Source organism: Accipiter gentilis, chromosome 3 (genome assembly GCF_929443795.1).
Source record: "Accipiter gentilis chromosome 3, bAccGen1.1, whole genome shotgun sequence".
NCBI lineage: Eukaryota > Metazoa > Chordata > Aves > Accipitriformes > Accipitridae > Astur > Astur gentilis.
In genome coordinates, this window is record NC_064882.1 from 23,971,052 (window position 1) to 23,991,039 (window position 19,988).

A 19,988-nucleotide genomic window follows, 5' to 3' on the forward strand; every position below is an offset into this window, starting at 1 on the left:
ATCTTCCAATCAGTGTTGTCCTGAAGACTTTTCAACTTGAAAAATCATAGAATGGAAGAATCATAGAATCAACTGATACACAGTTTTCAGAATGTTAGATGCAGGTACTTATCCTCCATGGGAGGAAAGGTCCTGAAAGTTACGTATGTTTTTCTGTGCCAGTGTTGTCATTTTTCATTGGTTCTATTTCAGTGTCACTTTTAGTAAAACAAAAAGAACTGTTATGCCACTCTGAGTTGTTGTATCTCCTTGTCTAAGCCCCTTCCATAAGATTGGAAAAGACAGAACATGAAAATCAGTTTGAAGTGTGAGAAACATCATCTTCTGTGAAAGAAACTTGGATGATCCCATATAAGGCTTGGGGTATGCAACACAAATTGCAATTCGTGTCCTGCCAAAACATATTTTCTTGGAAAAAAAGCCCAGATGGTTTCCTTTGTATTGTTTTTTCCATGTAGCAATTTAGATGTTTTACCCTCATTTCTATAAAATTGAATGCTCAAGTGTCTTCCAAGAAGCTTGATTTTTTGTATAAACGCTACAACATTTTCCTGGTTTTAGTAACCATGTTAAATGATGACTTTTGCCTTAGTTATTCTATATTGGAGAATGTGATAGTACAGCAAGAATCAGTTTTATTTAAGCAAGGCCAAATTCCCCTTGTGTGTTTTTTTTTTCTTTTTTTGATATTTATTTCTATCAAAAACTGTAGGAAAAATCTATTTTGCCTTGCTGCTGAGAGGAAAAGTTTTGTTTTGCAGGATGTATGCAGCCATGTGCACTAATGTTGAAGACTATTGTTTACTGAAACTTGTTGTGGTACAAATATGGATATGAAAATCAATGTATGCATATAAATGTGTATATATCATATATATGTACACACCACATACCCGATGCTGTACAAACATTCCTTAGGGTTTGTTATGACTTATTCGGCAATTAAAGCTACGGAGGAGATTAAATTATTTTTTAATTGATATTAATTACATTGAAATAGGTTAATATACTGGATAAGGTGGTCCTTGAGTTCTGCTTTTCTGTATGGTTCTTGAACTTAAGCATTTGTAAGAAACTATTCAGTGTTTCTCTTCTAGCCTGCGATGCAAACATTCATGAGTGTGTGTAGATTTGTTTAGCTGTTTCTTACTTGAATCTTTGGCTAAGTAGTCAAACTAAAACAGGTGTCAGTATAACCCTTTGCTCAAGATCCACAAAATAGGTGTGACTGTGAACTTACTGGTATCTAACCAGCTGTATAGCTAGGCCAGACCTATAACATGTCTTTATAATCTTGATGGATGCATTGACAGTTTCTATCCCAGCTGAAACCCAGACAGTATAGAAACAGAAAATGGCTTGGGCTTCAGCTTCTAGCAGTGTTGGCATTTTGTGGTCAAACTGCCTTCTCGGCAGGCAGTTTCTTCCTTTCTCAGTCTACTGCATGTTTCGTTTATAAAGTACACTGCAAAAAGTAATGGTTCTTGCAAATTTGGAAACAAAGTTTGTTCTGTGCTAGGTAATCCTCTGCATTGTTGTGTAGTTTATACAGAGATGGGTTGGGATCCAAATAACTGATAATACATGGCTATTTGAGTTCTTGAAGTAACAACACTGGAGGTGTTCCAGAAGAAGGTGTAGGCAAGTTACCGCATGTAGAAAAAACAGTATTTAGATACTGAAAAGAGTGTGTGGGGGCATAAATATATATATGCTTATATAAAAATATATATTTATTTATGAATATATAACTAAAAGCTACTTTCCTAAGTGTCTTTTTTGTTACTGCTGAAGGTGGAGGGATTGAGAAAATGATACTGTCTGAAAATAAATACTAACACCTCAGGGGAAAAAAAATACCCAAACACTACCATGAAACCCAGAACTGCCAAGGAAGGTGGAAGTGGCTGAGATAACCAATTGCAACTCCAACTTTAAAATGCTTAGACTGATATGCTAACCTTGTAGGAGTTTTAAACACTTGAACATGTGGTAGTGGGGTTTTTTTGCTTTTTTTTTTGCCCCCCTTTTTTTTTTTCTCCATTAATGGGTACATGAAAGACTATTCTCTGGCACAAACAGTGCCTGCCTGATACTTTTTGCTCACTTTAGTAGTTTCTGTACTAATTATTTCTCATTCTATACTCAGAATATATATTCAACTTCTTAAGAGACTATGTATTTATATTTGTATTTTTCAGCGTTTAGAGATGGGTGGAGGCCATACTGTTGAATTTTATCTTTTGTGGCTAGAGGCTTACATGAAAAGCTTGAGGAAATGTTGATGTCTGAAATTTTTAAAGGAACGATGAGTGTTTAGATAAGTACACAGGTTGGGAAAGGACAAAGTTAAATCTAAAAGCTGATTGTTAATCAGTTTAGCTCAATGCAAGGCTTTTTGAATTTAAATGACTTAGGAATCTTTTAGTGAGGGTTAACTCCCTAACAAACTTCATCTCTCTTGAGAGGTTGGTATCTGATTGGCCTATAGAGTTATCACTGTAAAAAGTTTTAATTGTATGAATTTCATATTCAGGATAATAAGATGCTTCTCAGACTTGTGGACAGTGATCAAAGCTGATAAAAACTACTGCCCCCAAAATGAAGTTAAAGAGATTAGTAAAAATCCAAAGACGTATTTTAAATAATAGAACATTTATAGTAAGTGTGCTGCATTGATTTTTATGTCTCCCAGAAAAATGTGGCTTTGTTAATAATCTTTTTTTCTTCTTATTATGTCACATTATATATATATATATATGTATGGTATAAGTATGAAGAGGTTTGTTTTTTACCTGATTTCAATTACCACTTTTTGCAAGTGTGGGAGTAATAGTTATTCACAAAATTTTGCAAGAAAAGACTTCTAGTGATAGAGTTAGTGATTTAATAATTTATTTCATAATCATAATAAAGTGCAATTGCCAGTAGCAGTGATAACAGTTGTGCTCCATTCAGTACAGGATTTTAAACTTATATTTATTTGTATGTGGCTTTGGGGAATGAGGTACGGTGTAAAGATTTATTTATGACTGCGTTTCTGAATAATAACTTAGTTATTCGAAAGACATTGGGGAAATCTTACAGGAAGAGGTTTTACCCTTTATTGGAGGAATTGATACAGTACAAAAGTAGGCAATCTTTTAAGCTTCAATTCTAGATCATAAGTAGTGCCCTTTTTGTCAGGAAATACTTGGAAGAATAAGGTATCAATACCTACTACCATGGATGTATTCTGGGCATATGATTTCTTTTCTTTCTAATTGCTACTTAAGTCTTACTCCATTCTACTGAAGTTGTTCTTTCTTTTCCAGGCTGCTTAAGGCTAGTACCTGCACGCCAGGACAGCTGCTACAGTCAGCAGGTTTCCCTAAGGCCAATTTACTCTTTATACAGGAAGAGGGAGGTGAAAAAACCTGTTGACTGCTGTTGATCTGAAACCTTCTTTAAAGAGATGTGATTTCAGGCTGTCTCAACCACCTTCAGAATGGTAGGTTCTCTGTCTGCTTTAGATTCTGTAAATCGTGAATTTGGATATGGCACATGAAAGAAGAACTCAGGTGGAATCTGGAGAGTGCAAGAGCTGAGTTGGAAAATACTGAGGCAAAACTGTCATGGGCACTTGAGATATCAAATATCCCTAGCATGGAGGCAAGAACTTGTCTATGGGGTTATGCCTCGGCTACTGTTTGTAGCCAAGGGAAAAATGCTTCCTTGACAGAGTTGAAAAGCTAGTAGTTACCTGTTTCCCCTCGTGACAGTTCTTTGAAGGGCCTGATCTGCAAGATATATCTTGATCACCTCCATAGCTTTCTGACTGTGGTTATTTAAACAGTTAAAGCCCTCGCCCCCCCAGTGATTCTACCTTTGTAAAGTATTTTTTTTGTTATGGTACTTGTTCAGTTGGATTCTCAATAGAAGAGGGCTTGAACCCGCATTTCACATAGAATGTTCTAGCCAGTAATTTTTCCTTTTTCCCATTGAAAGTGTGTTTCTGTGCCAAAAAGAGTTTAAAGCTCAGAACATAAGGAAGTAGAAGCCCTATGCTGTAGTTAACTGGTGCTAGCGTGGGAATAGGAAAGCTTTGGGTGCCAGCTCTCATCTTAGATCACTTTTTATGCCTCTTATATCCAAGTACTGTGTAATAAGAGAGTGTGTATGTAGATAAGTGGTTCATCTCTTAGCTGTTCATTTTAACGTAACTACTAGGTTTATATGTTTCCAGACTGTATTCCTTGTGCTAAGACTGATTTCTCTATTCTCTTTATACAGGCTGAGATAAAAGGATGGAAAGATAAAAGGATGGAGAGGTTATGCTGTTTACCCTCCTTGAAATTTTCATATATAAGCAATTTAAAAATGTTACTGTAGAAATCACAGGGAGCCTTTTGAAATTTTATCCAAGATTAATGTGAATTCAGCTGGGAATTTTTTTTTTAATGGCCTTTTTCTTTTCCATAGGTTTGCAGTCTTTAAAATAAATCCGTGGGAACTGAAGAAACTTGAAGAAGTGTCTTGAAGAAACATATTCTCCATAGGTTGGCTGACACCAAATTTAGAGAGCTTTGTTGCTAGTGAATACGCACACATCCTGACTATATTTCTACATGACTGTGCGTGGGCAATATTCGGAATGAAGCTGCCATCATGTCATCCACAGGCAATGACACTGATATTGAAGAATTCTTGGTCAACATTAACTTGGGGCAGTATCTTCCTAACTTTCAAGAATACGGCTATAACATTGTGACAGATTGCGTGGGAATAAATAACAGCGTGCTTCAGCAAATGGGAGTGTTGCCTACAGGGCACCGCAGAAGGATTCTTAAGCAATTAGACACCACTCTTTCAAAAATGCAAGGAAATTCTCTTTTCCGTGAAAATCTAAAATTCAAAGACTTGAAAGGTTTGGAAGAGAAGCAATGTTTGTCCTCGGATCGGGAGTCTCCAATAAGCAATTCCAGTGTAGATGAGACTAGCTTGATACCTGCAACATTGTCAGAACAACTTAATAAAGCTTACATTGATAAAGAAAGATTTGAACTTGCAGAGCAAAACTTATCGGAGGCAAATGATGATAGCTTTACAGATTTGGATTTTTCTAGTCTATACCAGAATTCAGACAGCATACTAAAAGCTGTCAATCCAAGTGGAAGTATTAAGATGAATACTCAGCCAGATACATCACTGGAAGAAGCTGCTGCATACCAAGCTGATGAGCACTTGGCTTGCTGTTTGGCATTTCATGATCCTCCTTCTTCATTTGCTTGTTCATGTGAGACAAAATACAATGAAAACAAGCATCTGATGTTTGCAGTTGAGGATGATTTATCTGATAGTGAGCCAAATTCTCCATTCTTTAAGTTTAAAGGAGAAATGATAGACAATGACTTATATTATTCTTACACGCAAAACTGCATGAAAGTATTTCCAAGAGCAAGCCGGTCTTTTATATTAAGGCATCGACCTGTACCAGAAATTCCTGAATCAAGTAAAGTTCAAGCTTCATCAAGGTAACTGCTGTTTCTTTCTGATGAAGAATCACTATCATTGTAGAAATTAGGTTTGGGGTTTCTCACTGGTTTTTTATGTAATTTTTTGTGGATTTTTTTAATATGTGCTGTAAATACACTGGATCTGGTATGAATGTTGCCAAATTAACTGAAGGAGGATTAAGGTTCAATACAAATTAAAAGCGCAAATGAGAGTATAAAAGGAAATTTTCGAATAGTGTTTCCTTATAACTTCCCCGATCATCTCTGTGTCTACATATTTTCAAATAAAGGAATCTTTATTGCTTTAGATATAACCCTTGTTAAAAACAACTATATCAAGCATTTTTTAAACTTAATCTGTATGCTGTTAAGATGGGGAAGAATGAAAATGCACAAGTGTTACAAAACCAAGATTGAAAAGTAACAGAAAAAGCTGTTGAATCTATTCCAAACTAAAACGTTGCTAATGATATTAATTAGACCTTAGCTCTAGTGTTTCTGATGAAATTCTGATTCATCACAGGAAAATGGTGACAAAATGATGATTTCAACAAGGCTAAAAATTCACCCTTAATTATAAAAATCTTTTTTTATGATGAGACAACAATTATTGTGAAACACAAGTATTCGGGTTTTATCTACCTTTCAAGAGAAACTCTTCCTGGAAAATACAATTTTATTATTTTATATATGTAACTTACAAGAAAGATCTAGGAAGTTTTCTATACCTACACATATTAATGTAGTTTTATCTAAAAAGTGAGGCAAAACTTAGAAAATCCTTCTTGTCCGTTTTGTGCATTGTATGCTGTAGCCACCCTGTAAACAAAGCAGGATATATCTGATATGATTGCACACATAGGCATAACAAGATGATTACATGAGACTTAAATCTTACCCTTAAAGCACATAAAATTTATATGTAAATATAAATATGTACATTTTTGTTTAAAATTAGAATAGGATATTTTGCGGAGGAGGAAATTACGTTATACTGTGGGTCTAAAGCAAGGACTTTCTTCAGGATGGCTCTTAGATTAATTTCTAAACTGGTTGTAGTTTAACTGTTAACTCAGAGAATGCATGCAATCAGTTTGCTGCGTTAGGTGTTGGCTTTTGCTGGTTTCTCACAATAACAAAACCTTAGCTTCTAATGATGCTTGTAGTATAAAAATATTTTTGAGGCATTCCAGCAGGAAAAAAGAAGTGGAAAAAGGGAAAGAAAAAAAATAAAATTGGATGTGGCAGGTTTTCAGAATTACAGAATCTTTGTGAGGATAGTTCTCTGCATCATTGGTAAGGATAGTATTGGATAGTGTCCAATAAAGTTTGGTATGATAAATTGCATAGGAGAGTTTGAATTTGTTTCAAAATATTCATGTGATGTTGGTGTGGTTTTTTCTGCCTTCAAAATGGTCGAGTTCATAATTTGAATCCACAAATTGGTGAGTAGCACTTATTGTCTTGAATTAGTATTAGTTGTAGCTTGTCTTGCAAAAATATGATGGAATATAGAGGAAAAGGTCTGATGTTAGAACTTAACTCCAGGCCTATCTTAATAAAAGTAATATTGTTTGAATGTTAAAAATAATAGGCACCGAATGTGCAGTTGATCACAATATCTGTGTAAAGCAAGAATATCTCCCCACAGATTAATTTGTGATATTTTTGGTTTCTAACTATAAGCTTTTACTTGCCATGCTGGTTAAGTGTCTGAAACAGAGAAGAAAAACTCATGCAAAAGCATATGCAAAGTTTTGTCGGTGTAGTCATATCCAAATCATTAGGTTGCACTTTTTTTAGTCAATTTTCTTTTTTTTTTTTCTTAAACCACTAGCTATCCCTGGAAGCGACATGTCTGAGAATGCTTTGTGTTTATCTTGTCTTTTTCATCTGTGTATCTCAGCAGTTAGAAACATCATTGGCGAGTTTATACATGCCCTAAATGCAGTTTTCCCAGCATTTATAAGTTTCTTTTAGATTATCAAAAGAAGCCAATATTAAATGTTGTAATACAATATTGTTTGATAGAACAGATGGAGAGGCAAAGATTCTTTGCAAAAATTAAGAGATTTTTGTGTCCCTTAAAAAATGTTTCATCAGTGCCTTCTAAATCACAAAAAAATTGTGCTTATTTAAACTTAAGTATAAACTTTTTTGGTGGGGTTTACATTAACTTTTGTGGAGTGATTATCCCTACTTCATATAATAAAGCTATTCCTGCTGAGCTGAAATGGGAATTTCATCCTAAAAGATAACAATAACTAGCTACTAAAAGAGTACTGTTAATGTCTTTTGAGAAACAATCATCCAGTAGAGAGAATATGCTATATTTGTAGTCTTACCACCATTAAAGTAAATCTTCCAAATCCCAATCTATTAGTGATTGATATGCGACTGTGTCACTAACTTCATTACCCACCATTTTAATTTCTGAGCTCCAGCTTTTCTTCATTTTTATGCTCCATTTATAACAATAGGGAAGTCCTGAAGGACAAGTAGCAGTTTGTCTGAGGAAGATCAAGGCTAAACCAGAACTTCAAAACAGAACTTAAACTTCATAGAAACATTCTTGATAACCTTGCTGGTTATTTTTTTATAGGCAAAGAATTAATACAGAACTCTAAAATGGCAGTTTGCAGCATCTTTAACCTCAGGAAAGATAGTGTCTGTCTTACAGAATTGCGTAGACAAACACTCTCAACTGACTTTTATTGATAGATGCTGGTTTTATCCTTATTACATAGTATGAAGGCTTTACCATAGAGGCAGAGAAATCCTGCTGAAATCTTCTGGGAAATGCAACATTTCCTTCTAGTTGCTCATGGATATTAGTCATTAAATTTTTATGTAAGGAAATGCTTTTCTCATGGTCTCCTATGTGCCTTCTTGCACGAAAAGTTCATACAGTGGACTTCCTTGTGGCTCTTACTAGTGCTGTGACCATGTCACTTTTTATTACTCATAATTATATCTGTTTTCCCTGTGCCTCACTTGTGCTCCTGGCTTTTGCCTCTAATGAAAACATGCTGTCAGCTGGTAAGACACCATAGCGTTTTAGAAGTTGGAAATGTTTGGGTTTTCTTCTTCTTGGAAGTATATGTGGCATCACTGTAGTACTGAGGGGTGCAGAATTAAAAAAAAAAAGAAAAAAAAGGAACAATTACACAGTGTTCTTGATAGTGGGGTTATTGTGCAGTTTTTAGCAGAGTTTTTGGTTGATCAGTATTGGAAGTGATGTGTAGTTATGCTAGATTCTCGTCAGCTAGACTTTTCCTTCTTATAACATTATGAGCTCTGTTGGCACAGAATTAGTAAAGGTCACTCAAAAGTTTAAAAGCACTGGAATTAAGGGGATTCCAAATAATCTTCTAAAATAATCCACATCCAAAACATCTTTATTAGACAAAGTAGTCACTCTTTCTGAGACCCTGCATCCTATATTTAAGTGAGAAGTCTTAAAATTTTCATAAGGTTCCCCAGTCATGTTGTGGAACAGAAGAAAGGGTTAAACACAGTGGATTGGAAGTTTCATGGTATCTCTTGATACTTTTGGTTTAAGTGACTTCTTCCATATAGACATGAGTGAAAAACTGAGGCTTTTGTAAGACTGAATAGCGAAGGTAATGCAATGAATGGAGATAGCCACTGACATGCCTTTAGCACAAGATTAAAGATAGTAAGTGTAGAGATAGTTTTAGAGGCTGTGGATCATGTCATTTAGCAGTCACTCTTGGGTGAAATAGCTAGTGTTACATCATTCAGAGCAGCAATTTGTTCAAAGAAAAAGTTTAAGAAGATTTATAACATGGTAGACCTGTTTGTTGTACGGAATGCTACACAGATAAAATTTCAGGCTGACGAACTTTATATACTTTTAGATCTTTTCATATCCCCCAACTTTGTTACTTGTTGTCCTGGTTTCAGCTGGGAGAGAGTTAATTGTCTTCCTAGTAGCTGGTCCAGTGCTATGTTTTGAGTTCAGTATCAGAAGAATGTTGGTAACACACTGACGTTTTCAGTTGTTGCTCAGTAGTGTTTAGTCTAAAATCAAGGATTTTTCAGCTTCTGATGCCCAGCCAGCAAGAAGGCTGGAGGGGCACAAGAAGTTGGGAGGGGACACAGCCAGGGCAGCTGACCCAAACTGGCCAAAGGGGTATTCCATACTGTGTGACGTCACATCTAGTATGTAAACTGGGGGGAGTGGGGGCGGGGGATCGCTGTTCAGGGACTAACTGGGCGTTGGTTGGCAGGTGATGAGCAATTGCCCTGCGCATCATTTGTATATTCCAATCCTTTTATTATTACTGTTGCTATTTTATTAGTGTTATCATTTTCATTATTAGTTTCTTCTTTTCTGTTCTATTAAACCATTCTTATCTCAACCCGCGAGTTTTACTACTTTTCCCAATTTTCTCCCCCATCCCACTGGGCAGGGAGGGGTGCGAGTGAGCGGCTGTGTGGCGTTCAGTTGCTGGCTGGGGTTAAACCATGACACTTATATTGTTCAGCAGTGGGTTTGCTCTGATTCTTTATTAAGAGAAAGAAGAAGAAATAGACCAAAAGTAGTTGTGGGAAATGTGTTTGGAGGAGAATGGAAATAAATAGATAATGGTGCTTGGCCTGAGCAGGCACTATTCATTTTCTGCAGCTGGCAGATCCTATGGCTGAAACTTCTTCTTTTGGTGCCGATATTCTTTAGACTCCATTTCTTAACATGTAAGTGGTCAAGATTGCTAATGAGAAGGCCAAGCCGGGGCTACTGTTACTCTCTGCTCTGTGTTCTGTCACACAAAGCAATTTTTTTAGGAAGGAGAAGCTGCTCCCTCTTGTTTCCTATGGTCAAGCCTCACCGCTAATTTACCACTGCAAGCAGTCTGTGAACCCCAAAGCTCTAACACAGCATGCTGGAGTGCTTTTGATGTGTTTGCGTTATGGGAGTGTTAGGTTTTGAGATAGAAAAGAAAACATGTTTTGAAGGCATTTGAAAACAAAAGCTTCATTCATTTAAAACACTCAGCAGATGAATGCCAGTAAAGGCTGAAGCACTGACAGCTTGCACTGACCTCTCTCACTTTATTTGCGAGGTGACAGGAGTATATCGAATAAAACAGCTCAGCTCAGCCCAGTGTGAAGCTCTCACCTTTCCAGTCTCTCAGCCTTTAGCAAGACTAGTTGCTGCCTCATCACACCCTTTCATCCTGTTTATGCATAAGGAAAGGGTGGTGGGCAAGACTATGCAGCCTGAGCCGCATCCGGTACCTCTTAATGTATGAAAATAGTGTGTCTTAATCTCCACAGTTGTAACAAAGTGATAACTTAATTGATATTATTATTATATCTTTGTGAAATTGGCACATTTTGTGATTGGCAGACTGCTTGCACTAGCCTGCCTTTAAAGAACAAAATAAAGATGATGATTCATCTGAAGAGGTACTAAATTTGGAAATGGTTAAGGGAAGCCATAGATTGGTGTAGTTATAAGTTGGTGGGGTTTTTTGTTTGTTTTTTTAAATCTTACTTGCCCCCAAAGAAGTCTTCAGTATTTTTCTGTCTTTTAATCCAGGTATTCAATTTGTATAATAACTAGGTAACTATTCTATTGAGCATTGAAAATTATTATCATTTTATAGCTTGCACTGTAAGTTGTTTGTTATACATAATCTTTCAAGCAGATATTCAAAGTAAACTTGTTTCATTCATTTTTTGTCTTGAGATAGTTTTTTGCCTGACATAAGTTAGAATTTCTTTTTTTCTGAAAATGATAAAAAGGTTTTATTTTTGACTGCTGGAAAAAAAGACTATAGTTTGCTTACTAGCAGATTTTCTTGCCGTGTATGCATACATGTGGGTACCTGATTAAAAAAAGAAATACACAAGTCCTGAAAAATATATGAATTAAAAAAATGCAGGTCTTTGTAAGCTCATTTGTTATTTTTCATTTCCTGGTGAATTTGTCTTCACTCATTGCCATTACTATTACCCACTTTTAAATCCATCCACCCTGAAATTAAGCCAATGACTCACTGTTTTACCTAAGGAAGAAAACCATAATTTTAAAAGCTCCTTGAGTCAAAGCTGCATCTCTGTATCTCTAATTTATTTTAATCCTATTAATGTCCTTAAAAAAACTCAACCTAACAATAGAAAATCTGGTCTGTGTTGAAAAAGGTGTTTGTTTTTTTTTTTTGTTGGGGTTGTTTTGTTTTTTTGTTGTTGTTGTTGTTGTTTTTTTGTTGTTGTTGTTGTTGTTGGTTTTTTTGGTAAGCATACCAGGTTCTTTAAAATTAGGTTAGTACAAATGCATGAAGTTAGTTTGCTAATGTAGGTTCAGAAGATGTAACTGCATGAATTCTAGTAAAATACATGAAGAAACACAGACTTTAAAAGTACTTGCTCTGTATTTTTTGTAATTATATATTACAATATATATTGTAATTATACAATATAGTTATGTATGGGAGCTAGGCCATGACCCACCTTCACTGGCCAAACTCACCCTGTGTTTTCTAAAACTAGGATTTTACATAATATCCTTGAGGAACTTAATTGATATAACCTGCATAACATTTGAAGTGTCAAGTAACTTTGTAAGGTGTGGCTTCTGTCTTGAATTTAATAATTTGTTTGGGGCAGATTTAGGCATGGGTTAAAAATGATACAAAACAGTGGTTCATAAATGTATGTCTTCTGTCATAAAGAAACATCAGCCTGTAATATGGAGTAATTCAATTTGGACTTCATGGGACAGTATTTCTAAAGGTTTGAATATAGCTGATCTTAAAAGAATAAAATTTCTCAATATGTCAAGTGGGGAAGTGGGGAAACAAAAATTAGGAATATTGATATCTTTAGTAAAACATACTTATCTTTGGCTTTGAAGGATGGAGGACCTGCAAACTGTTAGGAAAACTTCAAGGATCTTGTATGGCATTTATCAGAATATTCTATAAGGAGGCATGAGGATCTGCATCACTGTTATTTCAAGCAGAGAAAATGAAATTAAGAGGAAAAATTACTAATTATTCATGTTAACAGGAGAAATCAGAGTGTGGCTGAAAACAGCTCTAACACAGACTGCTAGAGTAGTGAAGATGGGTTAGAAATGTACGAATTCAAACATTTGTTCCTGTGTTGTTATTCTAAAGCTTCTGTCTCAGCCTGAAATATCAATAATAATAATTAAAAAAAAATGTGATCTTTAGCAGCATGATGAGTGCCACTATACATGAAATTGCTGAAAAACTTAAAGGCCAGCACAAAGCCAGTAATAAAATAATTTTTCTGTTGTGTATGAGGATACATTCTTACCTATCTACAAAATGTGCAGTGGTAGTCACAGGCAGCTGCCATGCAATGCTGTTTATGTCTCAGATTGAAAACTTTCTGGGAAAAAAATTCACCAGAGGAAATCAAAACTTTACAGCAATTTTTTTTAGCGGTTAAGAGCATGTTTTGTCTGGATTCCCATGCCCAGGCTCCCTTTGAGCTTAATGTTAAATTAGACTTTCATATTACATCCTTCTTTAAATATTGTCCTTGGTAATCAGTGTGAAGGAGAAGGAAAGGTAAAGGATGGGGGAAGAGTGGGTGATCTCCATGCCTCCCAGCAATCTAAATGTATCATAGAATCAATTCAAAACAAAACAAAAAAAACAAACTCAAGATGTGGTCTAGGATTAGGGAAGTATTTAGTGTCATAAAGGGAGGAAAACACGTTGTTGGGTAACTTTTAAATTAAATCAGAAATTTTCCCAAGACTTCAAATTGACTATTCTATATTTCTATAATGTTAATAGTTTAACTGCATAAGATGTTTTTGCTCCATTTCTGGGAAATTTCACTTAATGTTTTCATTTTGTGCTTTGTTTTGTTCAAGTTCCCTTCAGAAAAGAAGAAATGTGGATCTTGTAAATATTTCTTACACTGGGAGGCAAATTTCACAAAACAGTGAGTTAAGCACGCTGATATTTAATCTTGAATATTGAGGAAAAAGAAACCTCAGACCAGAAGTTGTCTAAAATGAGTATTGACTTGCTTATCTTAAGAAATATTAGGTGTCTGGAAGAAGTGATGTATATAATAACAGAGCATTTAACCACTTCTGTTTTTTTACTTAGTTTTTGTTTGTGAACTAATAAAATGAAAATTATAAACTCCAGTCTTTAAACCTCATTTATTTTAATATACTTATTAGACTACAGTATTTTGAGTTTAAGATTCGATCCAGATTTTTTTAAGCAGAATTAGCTTTTTCTTAAAAGATGCAAGGAGCGTATTCCTGACTAATGCTGCTTAATTTGTTAAGTCAATGCTCATAGCTCCAGGAAATAACAGGAAATTAATTGTATTAAATGGTTTACTGGAAGAGTCTATCGTCTTGTGCAGTCAGTTGTAAACAAAAGTTCTTTCATATTTTAGAGGTATGTCTTGTTTGAAGTTATGCATATTAATTTCATGCAAATACTTGGTGGCAAAGTGAAGATTGTGCACAAATGAGTTTTTGTGGTGTTTTTTTTGTTTGTTTGGGGTTTTTTTTGGTTTTTTTTTTTTTAAGTCAGAATAAAGGACGCTTTGGAGCTATTGCTCCTAAGAGGATGGAATAAAATGTTTTGGGTTTTTTTAACTTTATGCAGGGTAGGAAAGAAGAAAATGCCTGTGTGCAAGTTATATCCAAATTATGTAGTAATAGTAGTAGTGTCTGAGGGGGGAGGAAAGTGTCTGGTGTTCAGAAATGCAAAATTGTTTCTTGTTCTTCAAAATTTTTTCTGAGGAGGACAGAGAAATCAAGCAAAAAAATCTGTGTCCCTTGTTGATTTTATTAGTACTTTAGTAGAGCATTGCACTGTATGACTGTATTTATTTATTTTTTTGCTTTAAGAAACTTTCACAGAAGAAAAGCCACCCATCATCTCTCCATATGGGGAAACCTTTATTTGTGACAACTCTAAAGGTGCTGAAGTAAGTTGAGAATTCTGGACATAAATGGTCTATCTTCACTTTAATCCTCATGTTAAGTGTTTTATATTACCCTTAATTCTTTTTTCCTCTGCTTTTTCAGTTCCTGGTACCTTCTCTGTCTTTTTAGGTACATGCAGAAGGTTTATAGTGTAAATATTTGTGGACTAGTGATTTTTCTTAATCTTGAGAAACGAGAAACACTTTGTACTCTTCAATAGTAGTATGAAACTGTAGTGTGTGTTGGTTGGGGTTTTTTTTAAACAGCACAGGAAAGATAACTGAATTTTTTTTTTTTTTTTTTTTTTTTTTTTTTTTTTAAAGCATAGAGCTGCCGTATCAAATGCAAAACTGTCATTACAGGCAATTGTGGACTACTTTGATGCCTTCCTTTTACTCTCTTGGGTACAGTGGTATAGTGTAATACTTTGTGCCTAATTGAGGTTAAGTGGTGGGTAATCGTTAGAATTTACTAGTAAAGGTAAAAGTGGCTTTTCTCTCTTCTGATAATTGCAGATCAAGACTGGCCATCTGTACGCAGGCTTGTGTATATCCTATGACAATAGCTTACATGTTAGCTTAGGTGATCTAATGGTCGCTTTTGGCCATACCCTTTTTTAATTCCTGTGTATGAAAATTCTCAGGACTTCTGGTATTTTTCATGCATCCCCTAAACTTGCTGCATACCCAGAAAGTCACTTTTGTTGTAGGATTCTCTGAAGTGAACATTTTTGTTGGGGTCAGTAATTGATGGCGTGAGTGCCATAGGTGGCATGTGGACAGACTTCTGAATCATGTAGAGATCTGGGGGGGTGAATTAGCTTAGTGAGGCATCCACCAAATGCCGCGAATCCAAGCTCCTGCTCCTGTCTCAGCAGGACGCAGACCAGAAATTGTTGATTCTGTGATTTGCATGTATTTGTCCCAGCTGATCTCAAGCCACAGAGTTAGAGAAAACAGTAAATTATTCTTAGTTTCTGTCCTGGTTTTCACTTTAATGTTTCACTTTTTAAACTATTGACTAAAATGAAGGCTACTCAAACGGATGCCTAGGATTTTTTTTCCACAGTTTTAATTTCTTAAGAATTGGTTAGTGAAAACAAATGATTCAAATTTCATTTTCTAATGGGAGTGGTTTTAGAAGCATAAAAATTATCTCTATTTTTGGTGTGTAATTTCTTTTCCTTTGAAGTATGTTGTGGGTTGTTTTTTTTGTTGACTTTCTAAGGAGGTACACATAAATTCATGCCTTGTTTCTCCTTCTAGTTCTTGTTACCTGCGCACAAAAGCAACTTTTGAACTTTTGTTTTCTTTCCTTGTGTACATCATCTTGCCTGTGCCAGTTATTGCTGTCTGTGCCAATGTCTTCAAAAATTCAAAATTTAACTTTGTAATTAGTTCAATGGCATAAGCAGGTTTTCTAGAAAGTTTCCTAGCCTTCTTGTTACTTCTTAGCATTATTCTGTACCTTTCATTGAAATGGTTGGATTAAAAAAAAGCATAACCAGGAAGGTTGTCAGCAATATTTCTTATCTTACAAAGGCACCAAATACAAAAATACCATGCTGTTAAACTGGATTAACTGCTTGAAATAAAATTGCTGTTTCTGCTCATTGTAGAATCATGATTAATGCAGTATATTATAACATATTTTCCCTGATCTGAAGATTTGTTTTTTAATTATCACTTTCATGTAAGTGAACAGTTTTTTGAATTATATTTATCATATGCCTGTTAGAAACTTCATAGTTAATTTTAGTTCCATTAGAACTTAATTGCAGACAAAGGTCATAAAGAACAACTATAAAACAAAGGTCCTAAGATACACTTCTTTCAGATTTTTTTCAGTAGTTATCAAGTATCCAAGGAACAAATAAGAAAGTTTAGATAACACTGTAAAGTATCCGAGATTTTAGAGCTTGTAACTGCTGCTTCATTTTAAAGGATAATCTCGCATAAGAATATAGTTTTGTCTACATACAAGAAAATGTAGCAAATTATTGTACTGACTGACTGAAGTTTGTTCTCAGGGCTTGTAAGTTGGTCATTACCCTTTTTCCTGTTTCACTGGTGTAACGAAGCAAAGGTTTTTATAGGCTTTTATAAAGGGAGTGTCTGTAGCAATAGGTAATGAGTCACTACAGACTGGAGGTAAGGGAGCGTGAGAGAACAGGGAATTAAGGTTGTAAAGAAAATATGCCTTTGACTTCGGTCAGGAAGAAAGACAACTAGAAGCAGAAACCTCTAAAGGGCAACCTGAAGAAGGATCTTGTTTTTTAATATTGATTTATAAATAACACAAAAATCCAGATGTTTTAGAGCAGATTTACTGTTGTGTCCAACTGATGAGTTAAGTATATTAGAATCCTTCACAGAAAAACTGAATTCTAATGAGTTCGGGCCTCTAGAGTGAAGTATTGGCTTTATTTCTTGCTTTAGACTGTCAGACTAAATTAAACATGCATATTGAGTTCAGTAAACTATGTGAACTCCTAAGTGTTGTGATGCTGTGGAATGCTGGCCAGACTGTAAATCTTACCACTTTAAAATAAGAATGCTTAATATATTAAAAGGAGGAATTTATCTTTATGGACCTGTTACAAATTTTATTGCCAAACCATGATTCAAGAATCAACCTGAGGAGAACTGTGTGACATTAGCTTTAATAGAAGATCAAGGTAGTATCTCTTAAGGAAGATGCCTGTCCAGAATGGCATTGAGTCTTTGTTTAATGTAGCCTTAGTCCCGATACTCTTCATTCAGTCTGTGTTTTAGCATTCAGGTTTCCTGACTTTCTGTTGTGATCAGCAAGACTACCTGTTAGAAAAAGCTAAAACCAAAAATGTATCTGAATTACTTCCTGATCGAAAATAGGAGATTTTTATACAGGGCTGCAAGTAGGTAGTTCTATCCCTCTGGGATCCAGAAGCCAGGTAGGTGCTTCCTATGCATAAGAACAGCGCATATTTAGAGACAGTTTCTGTGTAATATATATACACCTATCTTTTAAGAAATATTTCTCCCTATAAAGTTGTCTGTAGGAGAAAATGCTGTTGCTAACTACCTTTGTATAATACCTCAGGGATTTGCAGGAGGTGGGAGATGGGAGTTTTTTTCTTGTCTTGAGTCTGAGCATCTTGCCGAGTAATTCTGTAAACAACACATTGGAAATGCTTGGGTTTTAATTTGGGTGAAATATATCTCTTTGTGAGCAAATAGAACTCCCTGTCCCCACAACCTGTCTTCATTTGTGGACTTCTACATTTTAAAATCTACTGGCAATAGAAATGCATTTCTTGATTACTGCTTGGAAGTTCTCAGGCTCCCTGAATTCACTTGTCTAAGTACTGAAGATTGCAGAGTGGGCACGAGCAGGACATAGAACTGTTATTGTAATGGTTCATGGGAGGGAGGAAGAGGTACTACCACATAGCTTCAGTGGGGATGGTTTGTGGTTGGTTGCACCCTGATAAGCAAATGAAGATAGAAGATACTGGCCATTTTTACTCTGAAAATGTTTCCTGGGTGATGGTATTAGCCTCTTTACTATTGTGTAGAAGTGGGACACTGCCATTTCCCCTCCTTTTGTGAGATTCCAGGCAATCCAAGCATTTGATAAGCACCGGACAGGTTGCTTTTGAGTTTTGTGTTTAGTTTGTTTGTGAGGTTTATGGATGTTTTGTTTTTTAATTTTTTTTTTTGTCTAATCCTTTGTGCTACAACATAGTTAATAATGTGGTGTGTGGGTGATGGTGTTTGGTTTTTGGTGGTGGTTTGTTTTTTTTTCTTATGATGGATCTAGCTGGCAGAGGAAGGCAGACTGTTCACCTAGATTTTTCCCAGTAGCAGCCTGTGATTTGCACAATTTTTGCTGCAGTGTACACATACTCAGCTTTGGGCTATGTGCTTTTTTTTTTAAGCTTGCCTTTTCATGTTGCCAAGGTACAGCCCTCAAGTACAAGATGAGGTACTGCTGCTCAGAACAAAAATGGCAACTGTTGTGAAAGCTTATTCACTTTTTTCTGCCACCCTTCAGCTTGTGACCTACACATCAAAACTTAAATGAGTAAATTAAAATGCTTCCATCAGAAAGCATGAAGATGTTCATTTTATTTTATTTTATTTTTTTTTAATGGAAGAATGATGAGTAATGAGAAGCTTGGTAATGCAGTGTGATTGTCAGATCAAGTTTAGGAAGTGTGAAATGTAACGTTCTTGAACAGCGTTAACCTTGACATTTCGTACACTGCAAGCAGTTTGTGATAAAAATTTCTAAGCAAACATTAATAAATGTGCCTTTTAGGAAGAAGATCTTGGCAAGAAAATGCAAAATATTTTTGATATGGCTGACTACAGTGTTACTGTAGGAATTTGAATTTACCTTTATTTTATCTTTAGCGTACTGTGAAGGCTGTACATTTAATTCAGAGAAATATTGATATTACAGATAGGCTAGCAGTGGCAAATCATAAATGGTATACTTCATCTGCGTGCAATATGTGGCTCTTGAGGTTAGAAAATTTCAGGGTAAAAATAATATTCAGTTGTACTTCAAGGAAAATCAGAGCACTGATATTTCTGTGCACTGGATTTCTTCATCTAATTGGTTTGTATCAGGTATTTTGGACTATGCTCAAATAAGTTATTTAAAATGAAAATATTGAAAATAACATTTCTTAGAATACTTTTAAAAACGTGATCTTTCAAATGCATGTTTGAAAATGTGGCAAAGAATAGCTTTGCTAGTTAGACTGTTGTTTGTCTGTGATCTATGTCTACAGTAATTTAAACATCACTTACTCCTTCAGTGCAAATGTTGCTTACAATATATTTCTTTTCTAGGAACTTCATGGAAATGAATTTCTGGCTTGTGGAAATAAATTGGATCTGGGAATGAATGAAGAATATTCTTACAAGAATCTATGGTATTAAATAAGAGTTATAGAGAAATGCAAAATGTAAAGAGGAAAGCGTTATTTACTGATATCACAAGTAGATCTCTACCTCTGAAGGCACAACTATGACTGTATTTATTTTTTTCTCCTATTTGAGCCTTTATCCCATGCTATAGGAGGCAAAGTTTGGCTCTGTGACTGTGCTAAGGCTCTCTAACCCAGGTTTCAGGATCTTTTGTGGATTTGGAAGATGTCCCTCTTTTTCCCAGTCAGAACAAGGAAGACAAATTTTATTTTTGCATGTCTCCTAGCTAACCATGTCTGAGTACTGTCATACCAACCTCCTCATTAGAAAAAAAACACAAAACTAAAACCCATTCTCTAATCCTGTCATGAGGCAGTGGCCAGTGGTTTGATGAAATGGGAGCTAATGTGCTCCTTAAGTCTCCAGTCTATACCTGGCTTCTGTTGAGATGGGAGAAGAAAGAGAGAGGTCATACTGCAAGTCCAATGAGTGAAGCTATTCTTCTGAGGAAGGAAAATAAATTTTAAATTTCTTTTCAGGCTTCTAAAGGAACCAGCAAGTGTTACCTTGCTACCAGACCTGTTGAATTGAGAAAGTAGGATTCAGTATAGTCAT

At 35.4% G+C, this 19,988-nt stretch overlaps 1 protein-coding gene across 1 annotated transcript in view; it reads left to right on the forward strand.

Annotated features, from left to right (window-relative positions):
* Nucleotides 1-4,617: 4,617 nt before the first annotated feature.
* Nucleotides 4,618-19,988, forward strand: part of ARAP2 (ArfGAP with RhoGAP domain, ankyrin repeat and PH domain 2) — a 126,454-nt gene continuing 111,083 nt past the window's right edge. Inside the window, exons 1-4 of the mRNA XM_049831967.1 lie at nt 4,618-5,513; nt 13,375-13,445; nt 14,377-14,456; nt 19,296-19,378. Of these exons, the coding sequence (XP_049687924.1) occupies nt 4,648-5,513; nt 13,375-13,445; nt 14,377-14,456; nt 19,296-19,378 (1,100 nt within the window). The 5' untranslated portion in view covers nt 4,618-4,647. The remainder of the gene's footprint in view (nt 5,514-13,374; nt 13,446-14,376; nt 14,457-19,295; nt 19,379-19,988) is intronic.